At 40.2% G+C, this 23466-nt stretch overlaps 1 protein-coding gene across 2 annotated transcripts in view; it reads left to right on the top strand.

Annotated features, from left to right (window-relative positions):
- AOAH (acyloxyacyl hydrolase) overlaps nucleotides 1–23466 on the top strand; it is a 257138-nt gene that overhangs the window by 68830 nt on the left and 164842 nt on the right. For both annotated transcript variants that reach the window (XM_049893390.1, XM_049893392.1), the window contains one exon: nucleotides 3761–3860. In XM_049893390.1, the coding sequence (XP_049749347.1) occupies nucleotides 3761–3860 (100 nt within the window). The remainder of the gene's footprint in view (nucleotides 1–3760; nucleotides 3861–23466) is intronic.

Below are 23466 nucleotides of genomic sequence, written 5' to 3'. Positions count from 1 at the left end.
GTACTGTGCTAATGAGGGCCTATGCTGTTGAAATGGGCCCACACAGGTCTATGCAGGGGTGAAAGGCATTCAAAGTTCATAGACCCCTTATGCCTGTGCCTAGGCAAAGGAGCTGTTTCTGCCTTGAGTTCCTGGCTTAGGGGAGCCAGGAGGTTATTTTTTCCCCTGTTTGCTAATTTATTCCCTTTCCAAGGCTGAAAGAATGGCTCAGGGCATGTGGAGGGTCCTTCTACCAGTCCAGGGGATGCAGCTGGCTGGGACCCAGTGCAAAGAGGGAAGGGAGCAGGTAAGCGGGTGAGAGGTTTTTTCCGAAGGGGTATTTTTGGATCACAGTAGGTTAAATGCAGGTACTTACCATTTGCCAGTTGTTCTGGAGGGCTGAGCAGACTGTCCGCCTTTGGCCTCACCCAATGTGGAAAACACATCCCAAACATCTTTGCCTGCCTCACCATGCTCACAGAAGTGGTGGAATCGGCCTGTGGGGTGCCGGTTCCTGCAGGATCAGGCCTCACAACTCCTTGCTGCTTCTGAACCATTTCCTCCTCCCCCTGCCAGTCAGTCTGATTCCTCAACTTTGCCTTTGATGTCCAGAGCTCCTAGCTTGTCGTATATAATCAATTCACTTGTTTTTTCAGGTTTTTGCTGTAAGAGGGACCACAGGAAGCATCTGACTACTCCGCCACCTTGACCCTGCCTCTCTTAAATGTATTTCCTAAATAATAAGACTTGAAAGTCTGAGTTACTCCTTGATCCATGGGCTGCAGAATGAATGTTGTGTTAGCAGGCATGACAACAACATTAATCTCCTTGTACATCTCTATCAGAGCTCTTGGGTGACCAGGTGCATTGTCAATAAGCAGTAATATTTTGAAAGAAAACTTTTTTTTTCTGAGCAGTAGATCTCAACAGTGGGCTTAAAATATTCAGTAAACCACGTTGCAAACAGATTTGCTGTCATCCAGGCTTTGTTTTTCTATTTATAGAACACAGGCAGAGCAGATTTGGCATAGTTCTTAAAGACCCTAGGATTTTCAGAATAGTAAACGAGCATTGGCTTCAACTTCAAGTCACCAGCTGCACTAGCCTCTAACAAGAGAGTCAGCCTGTCCTTTGAAGCTTTGAAGCAGGCATTGACTTCTCCTCTCTAGCTATTAAAGCCCTGGATGGCATCTTATTCCAATGCAAGGCTGTTTCATCGGTATTGAAAATCTGTTGTTTAGTGTAGCCATTTTCATCAGTTATCCAGCTAGATCTTCTGGCTAACTTGCTGCAGTTTCTAGATCAGTACCTGCTGCTTCAAGTTCCACTTTTATGTTCTGGAGACAGCTTTTTTCTTTAAACTTTATGAACCAACCTCTGCTAGCTTCAAACTTTTCTTCTGCAGCTTCCTCATCTCCCTCAGCCTTCACAGAATTGAAGAGAGTCAGGGCCTTGTTCGGGACTAGGCTTTGGTTTAAGGGAATGTTGCGGGTGGTTTGGTCTTCTATCTAGACCAGTTTAGTGGTCTGAATAGAACTAAAATTTTCTGCATACCAGCAATAAGGTTGTTTTGCTTTCTTATCATTCATGTGTTAACTGAATAGCACTTTTAATTTGTTTCAAGAACTTTTTCTTTGCATTCACAACTTGGCTGTTTGGTGCAAGAGGCCTAGCTTTCAGTATATCTTGGCTTTCGACATGCCTTCCTCACTAAGCTTAATCATGTCTAGCTTTCGATTTAAAGTGAGAGATGTGCAACTCTTCCTTTCACTTGAACACTTAGAGGCCATTGTAAGGTTATTAATTTGCCTAATTTCAATATTATTGTGTCTCAGGGAATAGAGGGGCCAGAGAAGAGGGAGAGAGATGGGGGAACAGCCAGCTGGTGGAGCAGTCAGAACACACAACATTTATTGATTAAGTTTACTGTCTTATACGGGTGTGGTTCGTGGCACCCCAAAACAATTACAATGGTAACCTCAAAGATCACTGATCACAGATCACCATAACAAATATAATAATAATACAAAACTTTGAAATATTTTGAGAATTACCAAAATGTGACACAGAGACACAAAGGGAGCACACGCTATTGGAAAAACGGCACTGATAGAATTGCTCAAAGCAAGGTTGCCACAAACCTTTAATTTGTAAAAAAATACAATATCCACAAAGTGCAACAAAATGGCATATGCCTGTAGTGAATTTGTTATAGGAGCCTAGAGCATATCATCCACCATGTATCTGTCAGTTTCTTGTGCTGTGGTGGCTTGGGTGCTACTACAATGCTAGAAGCTATGCCCCAGTATTTCAAATACCAGCAGGATCACCCATGGTGGACAGGTTTCAGTGGAGCTTCCAGACTAAGACAGACTAGGAAGAAAGGCCTGGTGATCTACTTCCAAAAATCAGCCAATGAAAACCCTCTGGATGACAACAGAATATTGTCCAATATAGTCTAGAAGATGAGCCTACTAGGTTGAAAGTCACTGAAAACTCACAGTAGTCACAACCATGGACTCCAACATATCTACGATTGTAAATACGGGGCCGGACTGGGCAATGTTTCTTTCCGTTGTACATGGGGTTGCCATGAGTTGGAGCCAACTCATTGGCAGCTAACAATAACAGAACATATGGTGGAACTCAAGGGCAGGAAAATATCCAGGCCTCAGAAAGGGACTGGAAACCAGTGGGAAACCATTAGAATCACAGCAGGCATAGTCCACCCACACACACACACACACACACACACACACACACACACACACAGGCTTACTTGCTGCACACCCTCTGGGGGATGCCCCCACCCTCATCCTGCAGAAGGGCTTTCCGGATACTCAGTTTACAGGGCAGGAAATGACTACCTTACATTCCCCAAGCCTTTATAACTCCTCTTATTCTGAGAACAGCTCAGCAATGCAAAGTTTAGTCTCTTTGGGTATTACCAGCCTGTGTTCCTGGTTTTTCTGTTTTGTTTAGGTTTGATTTGAATCAATAATTGGGAAACTTGCTAAAAATCCAAAATTGACTTGGTCCTTCATTCAAAGGAGCACATGGTCCTTCATTCAAAGGAGCACATTACACTCGTTCTTTTTTTGGAAAGAATTTTGAGGGTGACAAAGAAAAAAGAATATGGAAGTTTTGTTTTAGCCCCTTCAAACCTAGATATGGACCCCAATGTTTGAAAAACACCATGCTTACACCATCTCCAAGGAAAGAACCAAGTCAACAATATTGTATTTTCTTCCACAAGTGTAAGAAAAATGCTTATTTTAAAAGGAAAGAGGATGATTTGGATTATGCCTAGGAAAATAATCTTTTAAGCCTACCTTATAAATGATTTATTGATCGAAGACCCACCCCAGTGCTGTGGAGTCGATTCCGACTCATAGCGACCCTATAGGACAGAGTAGAGGCCAGCACCCTTCAAAATATTGTTCCCGACACATTACACCCCTGCCAATTTTTCCTTTCTCAGTTTTATTTGTGGCTTCTCATGTAAAGAATCGCAGTGCTAGTATGAGAGGTTGAATCACAACTCAGTAGCTGCTCTTGCCCTCTCCCCACCCACCAGGACCTTGTTCTAAATGTGGGAGAGCCAATGTGGCAGGAAATCGTTATGGTCTGGCAGCTACATGCAGCTGGACTCCAAGGGCACACAGAAATTAGTTGAGGGTATTAGAATCCATTCTAGAGATTTACCTGTCTTTGGAATGGCTTCTATTTCCTAATGACTGAGAGATCGTAATAGCTTTTGTTTGGCCCCATTTCCCTCCAGGCTTAGTGCAGATATGAATGCTGATGTGGTGTGCCACGCTCTGGAGTTTTGTAAACAGGACGCTGGCCGACCATTGTGTCATCTTTACCCACCTCCCAAGGTGAGTGTTTTTTTGCTTTGCTCTGATGGTGAGATTCCCATGACCTGCAAGCTCTTCTGGAAGCTTTGTAAAGTGAGGCTCAGCTTCACGCGTTCAGTGGTTGAGGGACAGAGGGAGGCAAGATGACATTTTCAAATACACTGTAAGAAATATTATTTCTGCACTTAAACCAAGATTCCCTCCCTTCTGCCAAAGCCTGTTTTTGCTGTTCAAATATTGTGGACTGTGATCTGGAGCTAGGCTGGGGGAAAAAAAAAAAAAAAAAGGAGCAGCTAGGAAATCTGACTGCCAAGGAGAGACAGAGGTTCAAATCCCTGCTCTACCCATTTAAAAATCGGGCAAGTTACTTTTATAGGGTGACCAACTTGTCCCAGTTTGCCTGAGACTTTCCTGGTTTTAGCACTGAAAGTCCCATGTCGCAGGAAACCCTTCAGTCCTGGGAAAACCTGAAAGGTTTGTCATCTTAGTCTTACCCGTAAAATGGGTATAACAACAATACCAGCCTCATAGGTTTGTTGTGGGTGGTAGATAAGCTAATATATCTAAAATGCTATGTAACACAATGCTAGGTAACACAAACCTGCTACATAAAAAAGCTTTAATAAAAACAAAGTCTATTATAATTATCAATATCATTATTATTCGCAGATAGCTGTCCAGAAAACCCTGGCTGCATTATATCATTTTTGGCAATTTTTCATTGGATTGCAGCCAGAGAGAAGGCTGCAAATGTTGACACAATTCCCTGTCCACACTCTTGATGAGAATGTAATATTAAATCTGGTTAGGCCTCACAATATTGATTTTCAGACACTTCCTATAAAAAAATTCCTATGCCTCCTTTCCTAGACTGTAGTTTTTCTACATTACAAAACAAAGCAAGTTTCTGTTTTACTTGTAATTTCTTTTTTATTAGCAGTGAAATAAAGTCAGTCTTAAAGCTTTGTAGCCTGAACAATTAACATTATTTTGCTGACTAACAATATTAAGTATAATAAACCCGTCTCCTGGAGCAGGAAGAAAGATAACAAATGTCTGGGGTACGGGCGTATTTCATGCTTCCTTGCTGTTTGGATAAATGCCAATTAAATTGCCCCTAATTCTGCCTGAGAAGCTGTGGGCTCCACTGCTTTCTGGGGGAGTTAGTTCATTTTAATTAAAAAAAATTTTTTCATATACTGAAATAGCATGTGAGTACAGTATCATAATATTTGCTATATGATATAAGGAGAAAACATATCTGTGCATGAAGGCAAGTGATATAGGTTTTTGTGATTTCTAAATATATTCATATTTACCTCCACGCATCTGTCAGTTTGTCGTACCATGGGGGTTTGTGTGTTGCTGTGATACTAGAAGCTATGCCACCAGTATTCCAACCCCAGCAGGGTCAGCCATAGTGGGCAGGTTTCAAATGAGCTTCCAGACTAAGACAGGCTAGGAAGGAGGACCCGGTGGTCTACTTCTGGAAAGAATTAGCCAGTGAAAATGTTATGAATAGTCACAGAACACTGTCTGATATCGTGCCAGAAGATGAACTCCCCAGGTTGGAAAGCACTCAAAATATGGCCGGGGAGGGGCTGCCCCCTCAAAGTAGAGTCAACCTTAATGACATGGATGGAGTCAAGCTTTTGACACCTTCATTTGCTGATTGGCATGACTCAAAATGAGAAGAAACAGTGGCAAACATCCATTAATAATTGGAATGTGGAATGTACAATGGATGAATCTACGAAGATTGGAATTCATCAAAAATGAAATGGAATGCATAAACATTGATATCCTAGTCATTACCGTAAAAAACCTAGTGCCATCGAGTCCTAGTCATTAGTGAGCTGAAATGGACTGGTACTGACCATTTTGCATTGGACAGTCATATGGTGTATTGTGCTGGGAATGACAACTTGAAGAGGAATGCCATTGCATTCACCATCAAAAAGAAAATTTCAAGATCCTGAAGTACAACACCGTCAGTGATAGAAAAATGTCCATACACCTACAAGGAAGACCAGTTAATACAACTATTATTCAAATTTTTGCACCAACTACTAAGGCCAAAGATGAAGATATTGAAGATTTTTACCAACTTCTGCAGTCTGAAACTGATTGAACATGCAATCAGGATGCATTACTGGTGATTGGAATGTGGAAGTTGGAAACAAAGAAGAAGGATCAGTAGTTAGAAAATATGGCCTTGGTGGTAGAAACAATGCCAGAGATGGCATGATAGAATTTTGCAAAACCAGTGACTCCTTAATTGCAAACACTTTCTTTCAACAACATAAACAGCAACTGTACACATGGACCTCCCCAGATGTAATACACAGGAATCAAATTGACTTTCTCTGGAAAGAGATAATGGAAAAGCTCAATATCATCAGCCAGAACAGGGCCAGGGCTGACTATGCAACAGACCATAAATTGCTCATATGCAAGTTCAAACTGAAACTGAAGAAAATTAGAACAAGTCCATGAGAGCCAAAGAACATCCTTGAGTATATCCCATCTGAATTTAGAAACTATCTCAAAAATAGATTTGACACATTGAACACTAATGACTGAACCTGACAAGTTGTGGAATGGAATGACATCAAAGACATTATACATGAAGAAAGCAAGAGGTCATTAAAAAGACAGGAAAGAAAGAAAAGACCAAAATGGATGTAAGAAGAGACTGTGAAACTTGCTCTTGAAAGTAGAGTAGCTAAAGTAAAAGGAAGAAATGATGAAGTAAAAGAGCTGAACAGCAGATTTCAAAGGGCAGCTGGAGAAGACAAAGTATTAAAATGACATGTGCAAAGAGCTGGAGATAGAAAGCCCAAAGGCAAGAACACGCTCTGCATTTCTCAAGCTGAAAGAACTGAAGAAAAAACTCAAGCCTCAAGTTGCAATAGTGAAGGATTCTACAGGAAAAATAGTAAACGATGCAGGAAGCATCAAAAGAAGATGAAAGGAATACACGAAGTCATTATACCAAAAAGAATTGGTCAAAAATCAACCATTTCAGGAGATAGCATATGATCAAGAACCGATGGTAGTGAAGGAAGAAGTCCAAGCTGCTCTGAAGGCATTCGAAAAAAACAAGGCTTCAGGAATTGAAGGAATACCAATTGAGATGTTTCAACAAACAGATGCAGCACTGGAAGTGCTCGCTTGTCTATGCCAGGAAATTTGGAAGACAGCTACCTGGCCAACTAACTGGAAGAGATTCATATTTGTGCCTATTCCCAAGAAGGGTGATCCAACCGAATGCTGAGATTATCGAACATTATCATTAATGTCACACACAAGTAAAATTTTGCTCAATAGCATTCAAAAGGAGCTGCAGCAGTATATCAACAGGGAACTGCCAGAAATTCAAGCCAGATTCAGAAGAGGACGTGGAACCAGGGATATCATTGCTGATGTCAGATGGGTCCTGGCTGGAAGCAGAGAATAACACAATGATGTTTACTTGTGTTTTATTGACTATGCAAAAGCATTTGACTCTGTGGATCATAACAAATTATGGATAACATTGTGAAGAATGGGAATTCCAGAACCCTTAAGAGTGCTCATGAGGAACCTGTACATAGGTCAAGAGGAAGTTGTTGTAACAGAACAAGGGGGTACTGCGTGGTATGTCATTTAAAGTCAGGAAAGGTTTGCATCAAGATTGTATCCTTTCACCATACGTATTCAGTCTGTATGCTAAGCAAATAATCCGAGAAGCTGGACTATATGAGGAAGAATGGGGCACCAAGATTGGAAGATGACTTACAACCTGGGTTATGCAGATGACACAACCTTGCTTGCTGAAAGTGAAGAGGACTTGAAGCACTTACTAATAAAGATCAAAGACCACAGCCTTCATGTGGATTACACCTCAACATAAAGAAAACAAAAACCCTCACAACTGGACCAATAAGCAATATCACGATAAATGTAGAAAAGATTGAAGTTGTCAAGGATTTCATTTTACTTGGATCCACAATCAACACCCATGGAAGCAGTAGTAGAGAAATCAAGACACATTTCATTGGGCAAATCTGCTGCAAAAGACCTTTTCAAAGTGTTGAAAAGCAAACACGTCGCCTTGAAGACTAAGGTGCGCCCGACCCAAGCCATGGTGTTTTCAATCACCTCATATGCCTGTGAAAGCTGGACGATGAATAAGGAAGACCAAAGAAGAATTGATGCCTTTGAACTGTGGTGCTGGTGAAGAATATTGAATATACCACGGACCACCAAAAGAACAAACGAACCTGTCTTGGAAGAAGTAAAACCAGGACGCTCCTTAGAAGCAAGGATGGCAGAACTATCTCTCACATACTTTGGACATGTTGTCAAGAGGGATCAGTCCCAGGAGAAGGACGTCATGCTTAGTAAAGTGTAGGGTGATCAAAAAATAAGAAGACCCTCAGCGAGATGGATTGACACGGTGGTTGCAACAATGGGCTCAAGCATAACAACAATTGTGAGAATGGCACAGGACCAGGCAGTGTTTTTTTCTGTCACACATAGGGTCACTATTAGTTGGAACTGACTCGACAGCACCTAACAACAACAACATATCCATTCAAATAACATCATGTTACGTATACATTCTGACAGACTCAAATGTGCTGGTGATTATGGGGATGACACAGGACTGGGCAAGGACTGTTTTATATAAGTTTGCCATGAGTTGGAGTCAACTCAACAGCAGCTATCTATTTATATGTAAATATCAGACCCACAGTTTCACACAGCCAAAAAATGTACAATTTTAAACTATCCAGTTTAAAATGACATTTTTATATCGTTCTTTATTTTTATGCTTTACCAAAATTATGGAGCCCTGGTGGCACAGTGGTTAAGAGCTCGGCTGCTAACCGAAAGGTCAGCAGTTCAAATCCATCAGCTACTCCTTAGAAACCCTGTGGAGTGAGTTCTACTCTGTCATATAGGGTCGCTATGAGTCAGAATTTACTCGATGGCAACTGGTTTGGTTATTTTGGTTATGAAGATTATACTAGAAATTTCTGTGGTACTGTATCTTCCCATCACAACCCTCTCTTCAGTTCCCATCTCTGGGTTAATTTGACCACTCTCTTTTGCTGCGGAAGGAATTGGAGGACTTCATTCCAGAAATGTTCGGCTTCTGCCCCAGCCGGCCATTCCAAGCTGCTGGAAAGCCTACAACTGCTCCCTGGTCAACTCCTTTCAAATTCCTCTGGCTGAAGTTCTGGGTTTTCAGCTTCACCTCAAATCCCTTCACCAGTCTCCATCTCTACTGCTGACCCAGAGAAGAGGGGCAGTCAGGGCAGCTTCACTCACCTCTGCTTCCCAGGTGTCTTTTAGTAACAGCAACTGACATTTTTGAGCCCTCACTGCGTGCTAGGTACTGGGCTAAGAGGCTTACACCTCATCTTATGTAAAAACATATATTCACCCAAAAAAACCCATGATGGAGGCACCATCATGAACCCATTTTTACTGTTGAGGAAACTGAGGGTTAAACATGTTCCATAACTTGCCGAAAGTCACTCCACTAAGAACAGAACTGGGATTCAGACTCCAGACATTCTGCTCCCAGAGGATGGTCCCTTAACCACTGTGTCCTTGTTTCCAAAACTCCCCTGGGACATGTCTTCACGAAAATCAACTGAATTTCCACTGCCAGACACAACCAATGTTTTAATGTTGGTAATTTTTGCCCTGAATTTTTAAAATAAATTTTATGATATTAATATCTTTGAGAGTTGTGATAATATCATATACACAATTTTGTACCCTACTTTCCCCACTTAACATTATTACGGTTTCAGCATATACTTTTAAATTATGTTTATCACACCTTTTTTCATTTCCATGGCATAAAAATCACTCCTAAAAAGCATGTGTGAATCAGTAATCTTTACTGAAGACATAGATGTAGAGCATGTTCAGCCTCCCAAAAGGCAACCTCTTGACCCTTCTAGTCAACGTTGTTGTTGTTGTCAGGTGCTGTCAAGTCGGTTCCAATTCATAGTGACCCCGTGCACAACAGAATGAAACACTGCCTGCTCCCGTGCCGTCCTCACAATCATTGTTATGCTTGAGCCCGTTGGTTGCAACAACTGTGTCAATCCATTGAGAGTCTTCCTCTTTTTCACTGACCCTCTACTTTACCAACCATGATGTCCTTCTCCAGGGACTGGTCCTTCCTGATAACATGTCTAAAGAACATGAGATGAAGTCTTATCATCTTTGCTTCCAAAGAACATTCTGGCTGTACTGTTGTATAGTACATTAGAAAAAAAACAGTTGCCATCAAGTCAGCTCCAACTCATGGTTACCCCATGTGTGTCAGAGTAGAACTGTACTCCATAAAGTTTTCAGTGGCTGATTTTTTTTGAAGTCTGGCCCTTCTTCCATGGCACCTCTGGGTGGACTCGAACCTCCAATCTTTTGGTTAGCAGCCAAGTATGTTAACTATTTGCACCACTTAGGGACTCCATATAAAACTCCATAGAGTACATTCTAAAGACCAAACCCATTGCCATCAAGTTGATTTCAATTCATAGAGACCCTAAAGTACATTACTGTTAAGTAAATTCAGACTTTATTTGGATTTCACCAGCTTTTCTACTAATATCCTCTTTCTGTGGTAGGATCCCATCTGGGGTATCACATTGCGTTAAGTTGTCATGTATCCCCAGTGTCCTTTAGTCTATGGCAGATTCTCAGTCTTTCCCTGTTTTTCATGGTTTTGACAGTTTCCAGGAGTCCTGTCAAGTATTTTGCAGAACGTCTCTCAAATTTGGCCTATCTGATGTTTTTCTCATGATTACATTAGGTTTGTGGGTTTTGGGAAAGCACCATAGAAGCAAAATGCTTTTTTCATCACACCATTGGTGTCGGCGGGGGGGACTTTTATTGTCATATTCACATGACATTACTCAGGATACTAAACTTGATAACCTGGTTAAGGTAATATCTGCCAGATTTCTCCAACATAGTTACCGTTTTATCCTTTTCCTCTGCCTTTTGGAAGTGAGTCACTAAGTCCTTCCCACACTTGATGAGGTTAGCGGGGAGCTAATTTCCACCTCCTGGAGGGGGGAGTATCTACTTAAATTATTAGAAATTCTTCGGTAAGGAAGATTTATCTCTTTTCCTCTCATTTATTTATGTATTCAGTCATTTATTTATATCAGTATAGACTCGTGTATATGTATTTAATACTTTGATTTATAATCCATTACCAAAAAAAACCCAAACCCATAGCCATCAAGTCAATTCCAACTCATAGCAACCCCATAGGACAGAGTAGAACTGCCCCTTAGGATTTCCAAGGAGCAGCTGGTGGATTTGAACTGCTGATTTTTTGGTTAGCAGCCAAGCTCTAACCACTGCCCTACCGGGGCTCCTTACTACATTATTTATTTTGTTCCTCAGATTGTTTTTGCTTTGACCATTAGAGTTTTTTCACTTGGTTCCTGTGTCCCTTTGACATGCTCCCATACTTGTAATTTTTTGAGCACTTCTTCCCTTTCAGGTACTACGAGATGCTCCAGGCTTATCTTGTATTTTTTGGGTTTTGGCCCCAGCCCTAGGATTACTCTCTCCAAGGAACGTGATTCCTTTTATTGGAGATTGGTATTTAGAAGTCAATGTCTGAGTTTTGGATGTGCTCATTGCTACTGAAATGTCATTGTTTCTAGGCCCTCTTAGCAGACTGAGCTAGGTAAAGTATGTATATATACCAAGCCCATGTATATACATGTATCTTTAATTGCTTTTGTATCTATCATCTGAATATATATTAAGCTAAGCATGAGTTCACATCAATGTCTCTAACTCTAATCCAGCTCACAGTGCCAAACCTTTTTTATAGGTATAATTATCAAACATATTTTGCAAGTGAAGCTCAAGGGCTTGACTCAGGTTTCATAACTAGTGAGTAGAACCCGAACTCAATCCAGGGCCCTAGACTTCTGACCTCCAGCTCTTCACGTCTGCATTATCAATGCTACCTCTGTTTAGCCATGTTATGGATCACATTCAGATAAGCCAAATCTTAGAGTGTCAGAGGAAAGTAAAGGCAGCTTTAGTTTTAGTTTTAATTAAATACCGCAAAAAGCTTAACTGCCAAGAACTCTGCCCAAGTCTCCCAACTTTCTCAATACCTATTAAATAGTATAGTCATTCACTTACTCAGTGAAGCCTCAACAAACATTTGTTGAGTGCTTACCATGAGCCAATCCCTCTGCCAGGCACTCTATGTAAGTTATCTCTTTTAGCCATCACAAGTCTGCAAGACAAATAAAAAACAAAAAACCAAACCCATTGCCGTCGAGTTGATTCCAACTCATAGCAACCCTGTAGGACAGAGTAGAACTGCCCCATAGAGTTTCCAAGGAGCGCCTGGTGGACACGAACTGCCGGCCTTTTTGTTAGCAGCTGTAGCAATTAACCACTACGCTACCAGGGTTTCCGCAGGACAATAGGATTTCCCTATTTTATAGATAAGTCTACTGAGACCCAGTTGAACGAGAGATTTGCCTACAGTTCTATAGTTTCTTCAGAATCATTGTTTTGCTTTTACAGCCAGCAAATATTTGTGTCGATGAATTATGTAGAACAGTATTCCAGCATCTACACCAGGCAATAGCAATACGAAGCATTCTAGCAGGGGAGAAAGGCTTGCAAACAAGCAATGCTGAAGGGACAAGTGCTCTAACAGAGGATGCAAGGGTAGCGGGAACTTCTGCAGAGCGGGGTCTAGCTCTACCTGGGGGATATAGGGAGTACCTGTCAACGAAGCCTTCCCAAAGCAGTCCATGGATCTTAAAGGTAGAGTAAGGGTTTTCACAGCGCTCCAGCCCTTGCTTGCCTCAGTATCTTGTGCCTGAACCCTCTGCCTAAAAGAACATCTTGTGGGTCTCTGCATGGCCAGCTCCTTCTCCTCCTTTGGGTCTCTGTTTAAATGTCCCCTCCTCAGACAGATCTCCCCTGACCAATCTATCTGAAGTAGATCTCCTTTCCTTTTCTGTCACAGCACTTTGCTCATTTCTTTCATAGCACTTGAGGACAGGGGCCAAGTCTTTCTTGTTCACCATTGTATTCCCAGGAACTGGCACAGTGTCTGGCACATAGTATGTGCTCCATAAGATTTGTTGAATGAAAGCAAGCTGGAGAAGGGCAGTTCTGAGCATGAGTTTGCTGTATTTCCTCCCTCGTAAGGACTGAGCGGGTCTCAGTAGAATGTGCCAGAACCATAGTCCGAAAAGTTTAGCTTATTTTAGAACGTGAAGCAGTTCTCAGAAATATACGTGGGGCCTAACCCCAGGGAGTCTGACCTAGTCTCCTGGGGTGGGACTCCAACATCTGCATTTCTGGAAAACTTTGGATGAGCACTGAAGGTTGAGAACTGTTGTCCTGGAGCTTTGCCCAAGCCTGAGGTATTGTTCCGTCTCCTGCTACTGATTTTTCATCTTCTGGTAACCCCTAAGACGTAGAAAATTTGTTATATCTCCATCTACCCTCTAGCATCACCCTTTTCTTTGATTTCTGCCCCTTTTCTGATTGATTCATTAATTTAAACTCTGTTACTGAGTTTCTAGTCTCTAATCCCCAAGGAATAGGGCTTCTTAGAAGGGCTGAGGGAATTGGAGGTTTTAGAACCCATATATTTGGAGTTCAATTTTTTTATGGATTTTCTCATAACGGCGTGCTGACTGGGCAAAATTGCACGGAAGTTGTCTACAGCCAGTGAAGAAAATGAGAAAGCCCATAAATCTGCTTGAGTTTCTCCCGTTCTAAAAAATAAAAATAAACCTCCCAAACCCCTACTCCCTTCCAGCTACAATCAAATGTCTCTCCTTACTCTGAGGGACAATTTAACATGGTGGTTAAGAGCACAGGCCTTGGAGCCAGACTGCCTGGGTTCAAAGCCTGGCTGCATTTCTTACTAGCTATATCTCCTTGGGGAAACACTGGTGGTGTAGTGGTTAAGTGCTATGGCTGCTAACCAAGAGGTCGGCAGTTCGAATCTGCCAGGTGCTCCTTGGAAACTCTGTGGGGCAATTCTATCCTGTCCTGCAGGGTTGCTATGAGTCAGAATCAACTCGATGGCAGTGGGTTTGGTTTTTGGTTATACCTCCTTGGACAGGGTACCTAATCACTGTGGGCCTCAGTGTCTTTCTTTGTGTGTGTGTGTGTGCTTTAGGTGAAAGTTTATAGCTCAAGTTAGTTTCTTATGCAAAAATTTATACACATATTATTATGTGACCCTAGCTGCTATCCCTTAGTTTCTTCATCTATGTTATTGTTGTCATTAGCTGCAGTTGAGTTGGCCCCCAACTCATGGTTACCCCATGTAAAACGGAACAAAACACTACCCAGCCCTGCACCATCCCCATGATCAATCGTGCTTTGGACAATGTTCTGTTGTGATTCATAGGGTTTTCACTGACTGATTTTTGGAAGTAGATCACCAGATGATCTACTTTTTTCCTCTTCATCTATAAAATGGGAATAATACCTCATTGTGTTGCTGTGAAAAGTAAATGAATTAACGTAAACATATGTGTGTATGTATACATACATAAGAGTCCCTGGATAGTGCAACAGTTTACACACTCGGCTGCTAATTGAAGGGTTGGCATATGAGTCCACCCAGAAACACTTTGGAAGAAAGGCCTGGCAATCTACTTCTGAAAAATCAGCCATTGAAAGCTCTGTGGAGCAAAGTTCTACTCTGACACACATGGGTTACCATGAGTTGCAATCAATTCTATAACAACTGGTTTGTTTTGTTTTTATACATACAAATATATGAATAGATAGATAAATAGATGGATAGATAGATAGGTAGGTAGGCAGACAGATAGATAGAGTTTTAGAACAGTGCTGTGCACGTAATAAGTACAAGTGTTATCATCACCATCATAGAAAAGAATGTATACTTTACTGCTGTTGGCTGGTGTGTTCTGTGTATGTTTACGAGATAAAGCTGGTTGATTGTGTTGTTTAGACCTTCTGTATCTTTGTTGAGTTTCTTTATAGTTTTTTTGCCCTTCATCAAAAGTGGTGTGTTAAGGTCTCCTGCTTTTATTGTGGAGTTGTCTATTTCTCTTTTCAATTCTGTTAAAGTTTGTTTTATGTATTTTAGAGGTCTTTCATTGGGTGCTTAGATATTTATTATGGTTACATCCTCTTGTTGGATTGACCCTTTAATCATTATATAATGCCCTTCCTTGTCTCTCAAAGTCTATTTTATCAGAGATTGATATTGCAGTTCCTGCTTTTGTTTTGTTTCTTTTTGGTTGCCCTTTGCTTGGTATATTTTTTTTCATCCTTTGATTTTTAACTTATTTTTATCTTGTGTTTAAGATGTGTCTCTTGTAGGTAGCATATTCATGGATTGTGTTCTCTTATCCATTTTACCACTTGAAGTTTCTTGACTGGCACATCTAATCCATTTACATTCAATGTAATTATTGTTAGGTATAAATTTACTGCTATCATTTTGTTGTACTTTTTTGTGGTGTTGATGATTTCTTTGTTCTGCATACTTTTCTGTGCTGAGTTCTTTTTGTTTATGGATTTTCTTTTCATTTCCTTTGTTCCTGTTGATTTTGTGGTTACTGAGTCTTTATGATTTTCTTCCTTTTTATTTTGGTGAGAAAGCGTATTAGTTTTCTTTATGGTTACCCCAAAATTTAATTTGAATCCACCAGCTGCTCCTTGGAAACCCTACAGGGCAGTTCTACTCCATCCTGTAGGGTAATTATAAGTTGGAATCAATTCGATGGCAATGGATTTTTAAGTTGAAAACAGTCTGTTGTAGCTCGATATCTCCTTGATTTCCTCTCCATATGAAAGTTCTGTAACTATGCCATTTATTCCACATTTCTATTTTGAAATTGTCGTCATTTGCAGATTGACACCTCTGGTCCCTGTTTTCAGTCTTGTAGCTTTATTTTTTTTTTATCTAGTTCATTATCCTTTCATTTGATGCTCAGGGTTCCAGGATTGTCATTTATTTCTCTTAATTCACTTAGTTTCTCAAGTCTTTGCTGTACAGGAATAATGTGTCTGACTAAGCCTCCATATTGGCCAGAAGTACTACTCTGTCTCTTTGAGAGGCTGTTCTTTGCTTCATAGCCATCACAACCCACCCAGCCAAGGTTATTCTCACTCTAAGCTTTCTCTCTGAGTTATTATAGGGAGTACAGTAGGCAATATAGCATGGTGGTTAAGCACATGGATTCTGATGCCGGATTACCTGGGTAAAACCGCTGGCTGTATCACATACTTGCTGAGTGACTTGAGATATATCACCTAATCTCACTGTACCTCAGTTTCTTTCTTTTTTTTTTTTTTTTGTATAATTAGGACAATAGCAGAGCCTACCTCAAAGGCTAATGTGAGTATTGAATAAATTAATACATGTGAAATTCTTTGAATAGTGACTGATCATAGCAAGTGTACCAAATATTTGCTCTTGCTCTTGTTATTAAGGCTCACGAATAAAGCTCAAAATATTCCTCAGAGCTTCAGACAGTATGTACAGCTTCCAGATCAGGTCCCAAGATGCTTTGAGCATAGTATGTGAGAACCAGGACTGTTTTCTTTCCTCCATACCAACTTCTCCTTCTATATTCCGTGTCTCAGTTTAGGTACTACCATTAACCCACCTACCTGGTTCTTTCTAGTCTGTACCCTCTTACCATCCCCAATTCTACCTGCCTAACTCAAGGGCTCATGATTTCTAGGCTAGGGTTTTGTAGCAGCTTCCTAACTGATATCTCTGCCTCCAGTCTTGAATCCCTCAAACCCACCCTCCATACAGGCCGCAAGGAAATGTTTCTAAAACGCAAATCTGACCATATTCCCTTCCCTATCTAAACCCCTTCAAAGCAACCCATCAACTCCAGGACAAAGTCTGAGCTTCATAAACTAGCCTTTCCCTACGTAGCCTTGTCGTTTGCCTCATTCTCTTCACTGTAGTTAGAGAGCATATGCTTCTCATTCACATCCTGCTGTCTCTTGCCTCCTTGCTCTACTCCTGTTTTCCCTTGTGCTGGTAATGTCCTACTCCTGCGTCATCCTTTAAGACCCAGCTCAGTTGTCACCACCTCCAAGAAACTAGCCCTGACACCCATGCTTCTCCTCCAATGAGGACTCAACTCCCTTCCTCTTTGTCCCCATAATGCCATGTCCTTACAGCTATCATTGCACTTTCCGTGTTGCATGATGGTCATTAGTTTATTTGTTTTCTTCATTGCAGGACTGAAAGGTTGTGAGGCTGGGATTACACCTGACCCAGCTCTGCATCCCACTGCCTGGCCTAGGGGCTAGCACACTACAAGTGCTCAATAAATGCTTGTTTAATAAATGGGCTAAAATTTGAACCCAGTTCTAGCTGTAAAATAGTGACAGTAATGGGGTCACATGCGGTCACCATAGGTTAGAATCAACTCAGTGACAACTAACAGCAACAATGCCTTTATAATGCTCCTTATCTCTCTACATTCTTGCCCAATACTTGCTGGTATCAATACTCCCAGCTCATCTCCCTCTTTATCGTTTTCACAGACTCAAGCTAAGCTTCAGTTCATTTATCTAGACTTGGGCCTTTCCTGCTGCTAATCTTCCTAAAGACTCATTGTGAGCAACCATTCTGTCCTTTCCATTTCTCCTTTCTGACCAAGACTATGTTTATCCCCCAGAAGTACATCTCTTAGTTATTTCCCTTGTTGCAACAGTCTAGGGTCATTGTACTATGAGCCCCTAACTTGACAGAGAACCCTGAGAACATAGGCTCAGAGCCTACCGTATTCCTTGGAATCATTGTAGGCATTGATTCTTGCAACCTTGTAGGTATTCAGTATAAATGGTAATTAAAAAAAATGAATCAACAAATTGAATCCTTGAATTGGAAAGAGGATTAAAGTCTAGAATCTCTATTTAAAACCAAAATGCACTGTAGTAGCCAATAATTGTTCTTCTGTATTCTTATTCAGGAAAAGTAATCTCTGATCCTGGGATCCATTTTCTTCAATGTGGGTGTGTGTGTGTGTGGGTGTGTGTGTGTGTTGGTAAATTTCTTAAATCCATCTCTTTTTTCTAAGGCTCAAATCTCTAAAATCTGCACTTGTCCTCTCAATGCTGTAATTATGATTTTCAATTTTTGTGGCAGGTGCACAGAAAATAAAAATTATTTAAGTGTTCTCAGTTTAACAGAATCTCTGTGTCAGACAAGGAAATGAAATCACTTCCTCTGTCGCCATCATCTATTACGCAGAAGCCTTCCTTGGTTATTGCATGGACAATTCTAGCAACATAATAGTTCAGAACCCAAACCAAATAGAAATAATTGAGCCTCTCTGTCCCACTGGATTGTCTGGTCAACCTCCACGGTTTATTTTTGCTCTGCCTCATCCTCCACCCTAACTCGGTATAGTACGTGTGTGTTTTCTCATACATACAAGCCTATAAGAAAACAAACCATTAAACAAGGAAGAAGCCAGTTGTATAATCATCAGAGCTTCACGTTCAGAAAATTTCCTCCTTAAGTAATGGCTGATCTTCAACTGTGACTTGACAAGTCATTAGAAATCAAATGTTATTTCTGAAGAGAAAATACATCCAAGAAAGAATAACCTAAAGCTTTGGAACATTATTTGGCACCTTAATCTTCTAGAAGAGTTAATAAAGTTTTCCAAACTACCCAGCCTAATTAAACCCATGGCTGTGACTGGTAGATCACCATATCTTTGGTCACCGGGACCAGAAATGGCACAAGTCAAATGGGTCTTGGGCAAAATTGACAGGCTTTTGAGACACAGTCAGTCTTTCATTCTCTTAATATACATTTGCTAAACTCCTATTGTGTGATAGGTACACACTGGGAGCTAAAAAATAAAAGGCAATGACAATCATCATTTGAGTGGTTACAACATGCTGGAAGCTGGACTAAGTGCTTGGCATACAACATGTAAAATCCTCCCACACAATTTCAGGGCTATCTTTCATTATCCCAATTTACAGATGAGAAATCAAAATTCAAGCAAATTGTTGGTTGTGGGGTTGTTTACTTGACAGTGTTTTTAAAGTTTATCTTAAACATCTGAGAAAATTATGAACATTGAGTTAAATGAGAGGGATAGCCTTCTAGAAGCAAAAAAAAAAAAATCAGTTTAAAAATGGAACAGAGTGTAGTGTCTCGAAATCAATGCAAATGCTTTTGAGATTCTTGCTTTTGATGGATATAGCATTTCAAAACAGTGGTAAGATGTTAGATGATTCGATAAATGGTTGAGACTAAAGACTAACCATTTGGGGGAGAAGTTTAACTAGATACATCTCTCTTCTTTATAGCAGTATAAACCCCAAAGGAACTGAAGTTTGAAACATAAAGAATGGGACCATAAAAGAAGAAAACCTTGAGATATTTTATTTGTAATTTTTGATCCAAAAGCCACAAAAAGGAAATATTAATATATCTGAGTAGTAAAAGTATGCCATAAAAACAACATCAAAAGACAAATGACAAACCGGGAAAACGTTTTTGTAATACGCCACATGAAGAATTATTTTCTTTTCTGTTCAAAGGGCTTTTATGAAATCAAAAGAAAAAAAAAAGACAAGCAAAGGCCACAAACAATTGGTTTACAAAAAAGGACCAAAACTGTATGCGAAATGCTCACCCTTTCTCATCAATAAATAAGTGAAAATTAAAACAATGAGATTCCATCTCCCCCTTAGGTATTTTGTCTCCACAAAACTCTTCCAAGATCATTAGACAAGAAATTATCACAGAAACTGAAAGGCTTTACGTATCAGAGAGCACTAATTAAACTGCTCCCTGAATATTTGAAGGTTTTAAGCTCCAACGGAGTTGAGGAAAGCACTGAAAGACTTTGCTTGGACTTGGCTACCATTAAATCTTCCCCCAAGCATTTCAAAGGATCTTGTCAGAGATTCCAAGCTGTATTTTTTTCTCTTCTTTTTTTTCTTTCAGTTTCCTTTATTTTTTTTAACTGTGTCAAAAATATAAAACATAAAATTTACCATTTTACCCACTTTTGAGTGTATAACTCAGTGGCGGTAAGTACATTCACAATATTGTGTAACCATTACTACTATTTCCCGATCTTTTTTATCATCCCGAACAGAAACTCTAGCTGTAGGTTTCTGAAAACCCGTATTTGGGATCTTGAAGAATTTATCTACTTAGACATGCTTAAAGGCTTATGTAAAGAAATACAAGTAACAGCTGCTGTCGAGTCAACTCTGACTTATGACAACCCCATGTGTATCCATAGGGTTTTCAGTAGTAGATTTCCAGGCCTTTCTTCTGAGGTGTCTCTGAATGGACTTAAACGTCCAACCTTTCATTTAGCAGTCAAGCGTGTTAACCATTTGCTCCATCAAGGGACTTCAAAGACTTATTTAAACCAAAAATCAAACCAAACCTGTTGCCATCAAGTACCCTAAAGGACAGAGTAGAACTGCCCCATAGGGTTTCCAAGGCTGTAAATCTTTACAGAAGCAGACTGTCTCGTTTTCTCCCTCAGAGTGGCTTGTGGGTTTGAACTGCTGACTTTTTGGTTAGCAGCTGAGCACTTAACATAAGTAACTAACCCATTGCCATCGATGTCAAGGCTCTCAGAAGGGCAGGAATACTCATGCAAATATTGTTACCCTTGACTTCTGGTAAGCAGAAGAAATCAAATGATTCCAAGGAAGGTAATTATATTCAAGATTTGAAAATATTTCTTGCCTCCTTTTGAGAAGTTCAAACAATGACAACTATTTCTCTCCTGAGAGCATGCTTATTTCTTCTTTTAGCTCAAGAAAAGGCAATGAGCCTAATGGATTTCTAAGGTTTTAAGAGATCTTTGAATTTTAAAGTTTTAATCTCTGGTCTCTCAGCATCCTCTCTTGCCCTTCATCCTCACCAAATTAAGCACCCACATCAGAGCTCAGCTCAGAAGTCATTTCCTCTAAGAACTTTTCCCTAATGCCCCAAGTTAAGCCAGGTCCTCCAAGATTCCTCTCCTTTCATTACCTTCCATCCTTCCTAGGACTTCTTACAGTTATAATTAAACAATTTTACAATAAGCTAGATAATGATAAAATTATTTTTAATATCTGCTTCTCTTAGTGTGTAAACCCCATGAGAGCAGATAATCTGTTTTATTCCTCACAGAACTGTTCCCTGTGACATCCCCAGAGCCCAGCACAGTTCACTGTTTCTATTAAGTGCTCAATAAATATTTGTTGAATGAATAGTATGATAGAAAGAATAATAATCTCCCAAAGATATCCGTAGCCTAATCCTCAGTGCCGGTAAATATTTTACTTTACACAGCAAAAGGAACTTTGCAGGCATGATTAAATTCAGAATCTTTAGTTGGGGAGATTATCCTGGATTATTCAGGTGGACCCCATGTAATCAGAAGGGTCCTTAGAAGAAAAGGCAGTAGAGACAGATAAGAGAAGGAAACGTGACCGTAGAAACAGAGGTCAGAGTGATGGGACCACCAGCCAAGGGATGTGTGCGGCCTGTAGAAACTGGAAGAGACAAGGAAAGGATTCTCCCTTCAAGCCCCCAGAAGGAACAAGCCCTGCTGACACCTTGATTTAGCCCCATAAGACTCATTTCAGACTTCTGACCTTCAGAACTATAAGAAAATTAATTTGTATTGTTTTTAGACCACTAAATTTGTAGCAATTTGTTATAGCAGCAATACGAAACCAATACAAAAAGGATGATTAATTGTGTTACCTCAGGCAAACGGCATAATAGCAAAAGTTCTTCAGTGCTAGACGCCATGAGCTATTCTTGTATATGCCCTGACACTAGGAAGAAACAGTCAAAATGAAACAAAGGTATTAACCGTGAAGCCTTGGACAATTCACTTGATGGTATTGAGTCTTGAATTTCTTATCCATAAAATGGGGCTAAGAATTATTAGCTTTTTTCTTACAGGGTTTGTATGAAGTTTAGAGGTAAGTATGTACAATCCCTTTTCCAGAACCTGACACATAAAAAACCTCTATTAAAGATGGTGGAGCTGGTATATAGTGATGGGGGTGGTGGGGAGAGTGGTAAAATCCATGAATAATAATGTCAGGAAAAGGAGCAGAGTGGGAATAAAAAGTGATGGGGGTGGTGGGGAGAGTGGTAAAATCCATGAATAATAATGTCAGGAAAAGGAGCAGAGTGGGAATAGCACTGTTTAAAATAAAGCTTTTTTTTTTCTTAAGGTGTTGCCTAAAAAAAAGGAAACAATCAAAAAACAAAAAAAAACCTGTTGCTGTTGAGTCAATTCTGACTCATAACAATCCTATAGGACAGAGTAGAACTGCCCCCGTAGAGTTTCCAAGGAGTGCCTGGTAAATTAGAAGAACTGCAGACCTTTTGGTTAGCAGCCATAGCTCTAAACCCCTATGCACCAGGAAGCATAATTAAATGTATTGATATTTCTGTCTATACAATTCAGATTTAGCAGAGGCGGAGGAAAGAATAAAATTTAGCTAATAGCAAAGTATGTATGAAAAAGACATTCAGTAATAAAACGAAATGCATTTAAAAATAGTGACTTTTTTCTTCTTTTTTTCATTTCTTTTCTTTCTTTCCCCTCCCTCCTCCTCCCCCCCAGGAGGAAGTAGAAAGTGACATCAACTGACTTCATTTTTTCCATTTAATTTAAAGTCATAAATGTCAGTCAGACCTGGAAAATGTCAGAACTTGAAAATTAAACTGAGCTTTGGTAGAGCTAAATCTTAAAAAAAAAAAAAAAAAAAAAACAGCCATTGTAGGATACATTGAAACACAGACATAATAATAGATCAGCAAATTCTACTCCAAGGCCAGACAAGCCATTGTTTGATAAAAACTCATAAACAGTGGACCATCTCGCCTCTGTCTTCCTACTTCACAAAAGTAGCTTTTATAGCCCTTTGTTGGCATCTTTCTTTTGGTTCTTGTAGTCTGCCTTATACTGTAGTTATTTATACTCTTATCTTCCCCATTGGATGGTAAACTCCTTGGAGATGGCCTCTTTCAAAGCTTGCTCCATTTTTTAGATCAACTTACACCACAAAATGTGGTTGTGAAGAACAACCCTTACCAGTAACCTTCTGGAAAAGATCCGGAATAGATTAGTGATCTTCTCCCCACCTCAACTCGCTCACCATCCCCCCCTCATACCTGCATGCTCTTTGACAATCAAAAACACACGTCTGAAATCATCATTCCACTTCCCAGGGGCCTTCCCTTTTGTGGGAGCCTGTCACTGCTGTCAAGAGCGTAAAGTGAACAAAAGGCACTTGCTGTAATTTTCAAATCTGCTGCTGCTATAATTGATAGAGAACTTGATTACTAAAAATTGTTCACTCTAGAAACTCTTGTCTACTGACACTATTTTTCTTTACTTCCTTCGCTCCTAAGTGTACCAGAATTCAATTCTTTAACATCGTAGAACCCGAGACGGCTCAGCTAGTGAATATGTCTTGTCCAATTCACCAATTCTCTTCAAACTTCAAGCGAAATTTTGAGCTCCCAAGCATCTTCCGCACACTACGTTTATACGTTTCCGTATGGCAGTCAACATAATGGCATGTACTGTCGCTGAAGCGTTCT

Source organism: Elephas maximus, chromosome 8 (genome assembly GCF_024166365.1).
Source record: "Elephas maximus indicus isolate mEleMax1 chromosome 8, mEleMax1 primary haplotype, whole genome shotgun sequence".
Lineage (NCBI taxonomy): Eukaryota > Metazoa > Chordata > Mammalia > Proboscidea > Elephantidae > Elephas > Elephas maximus.
This window is presented reverse-complemented; position numbering and strand designations above follow the sequence as displayed.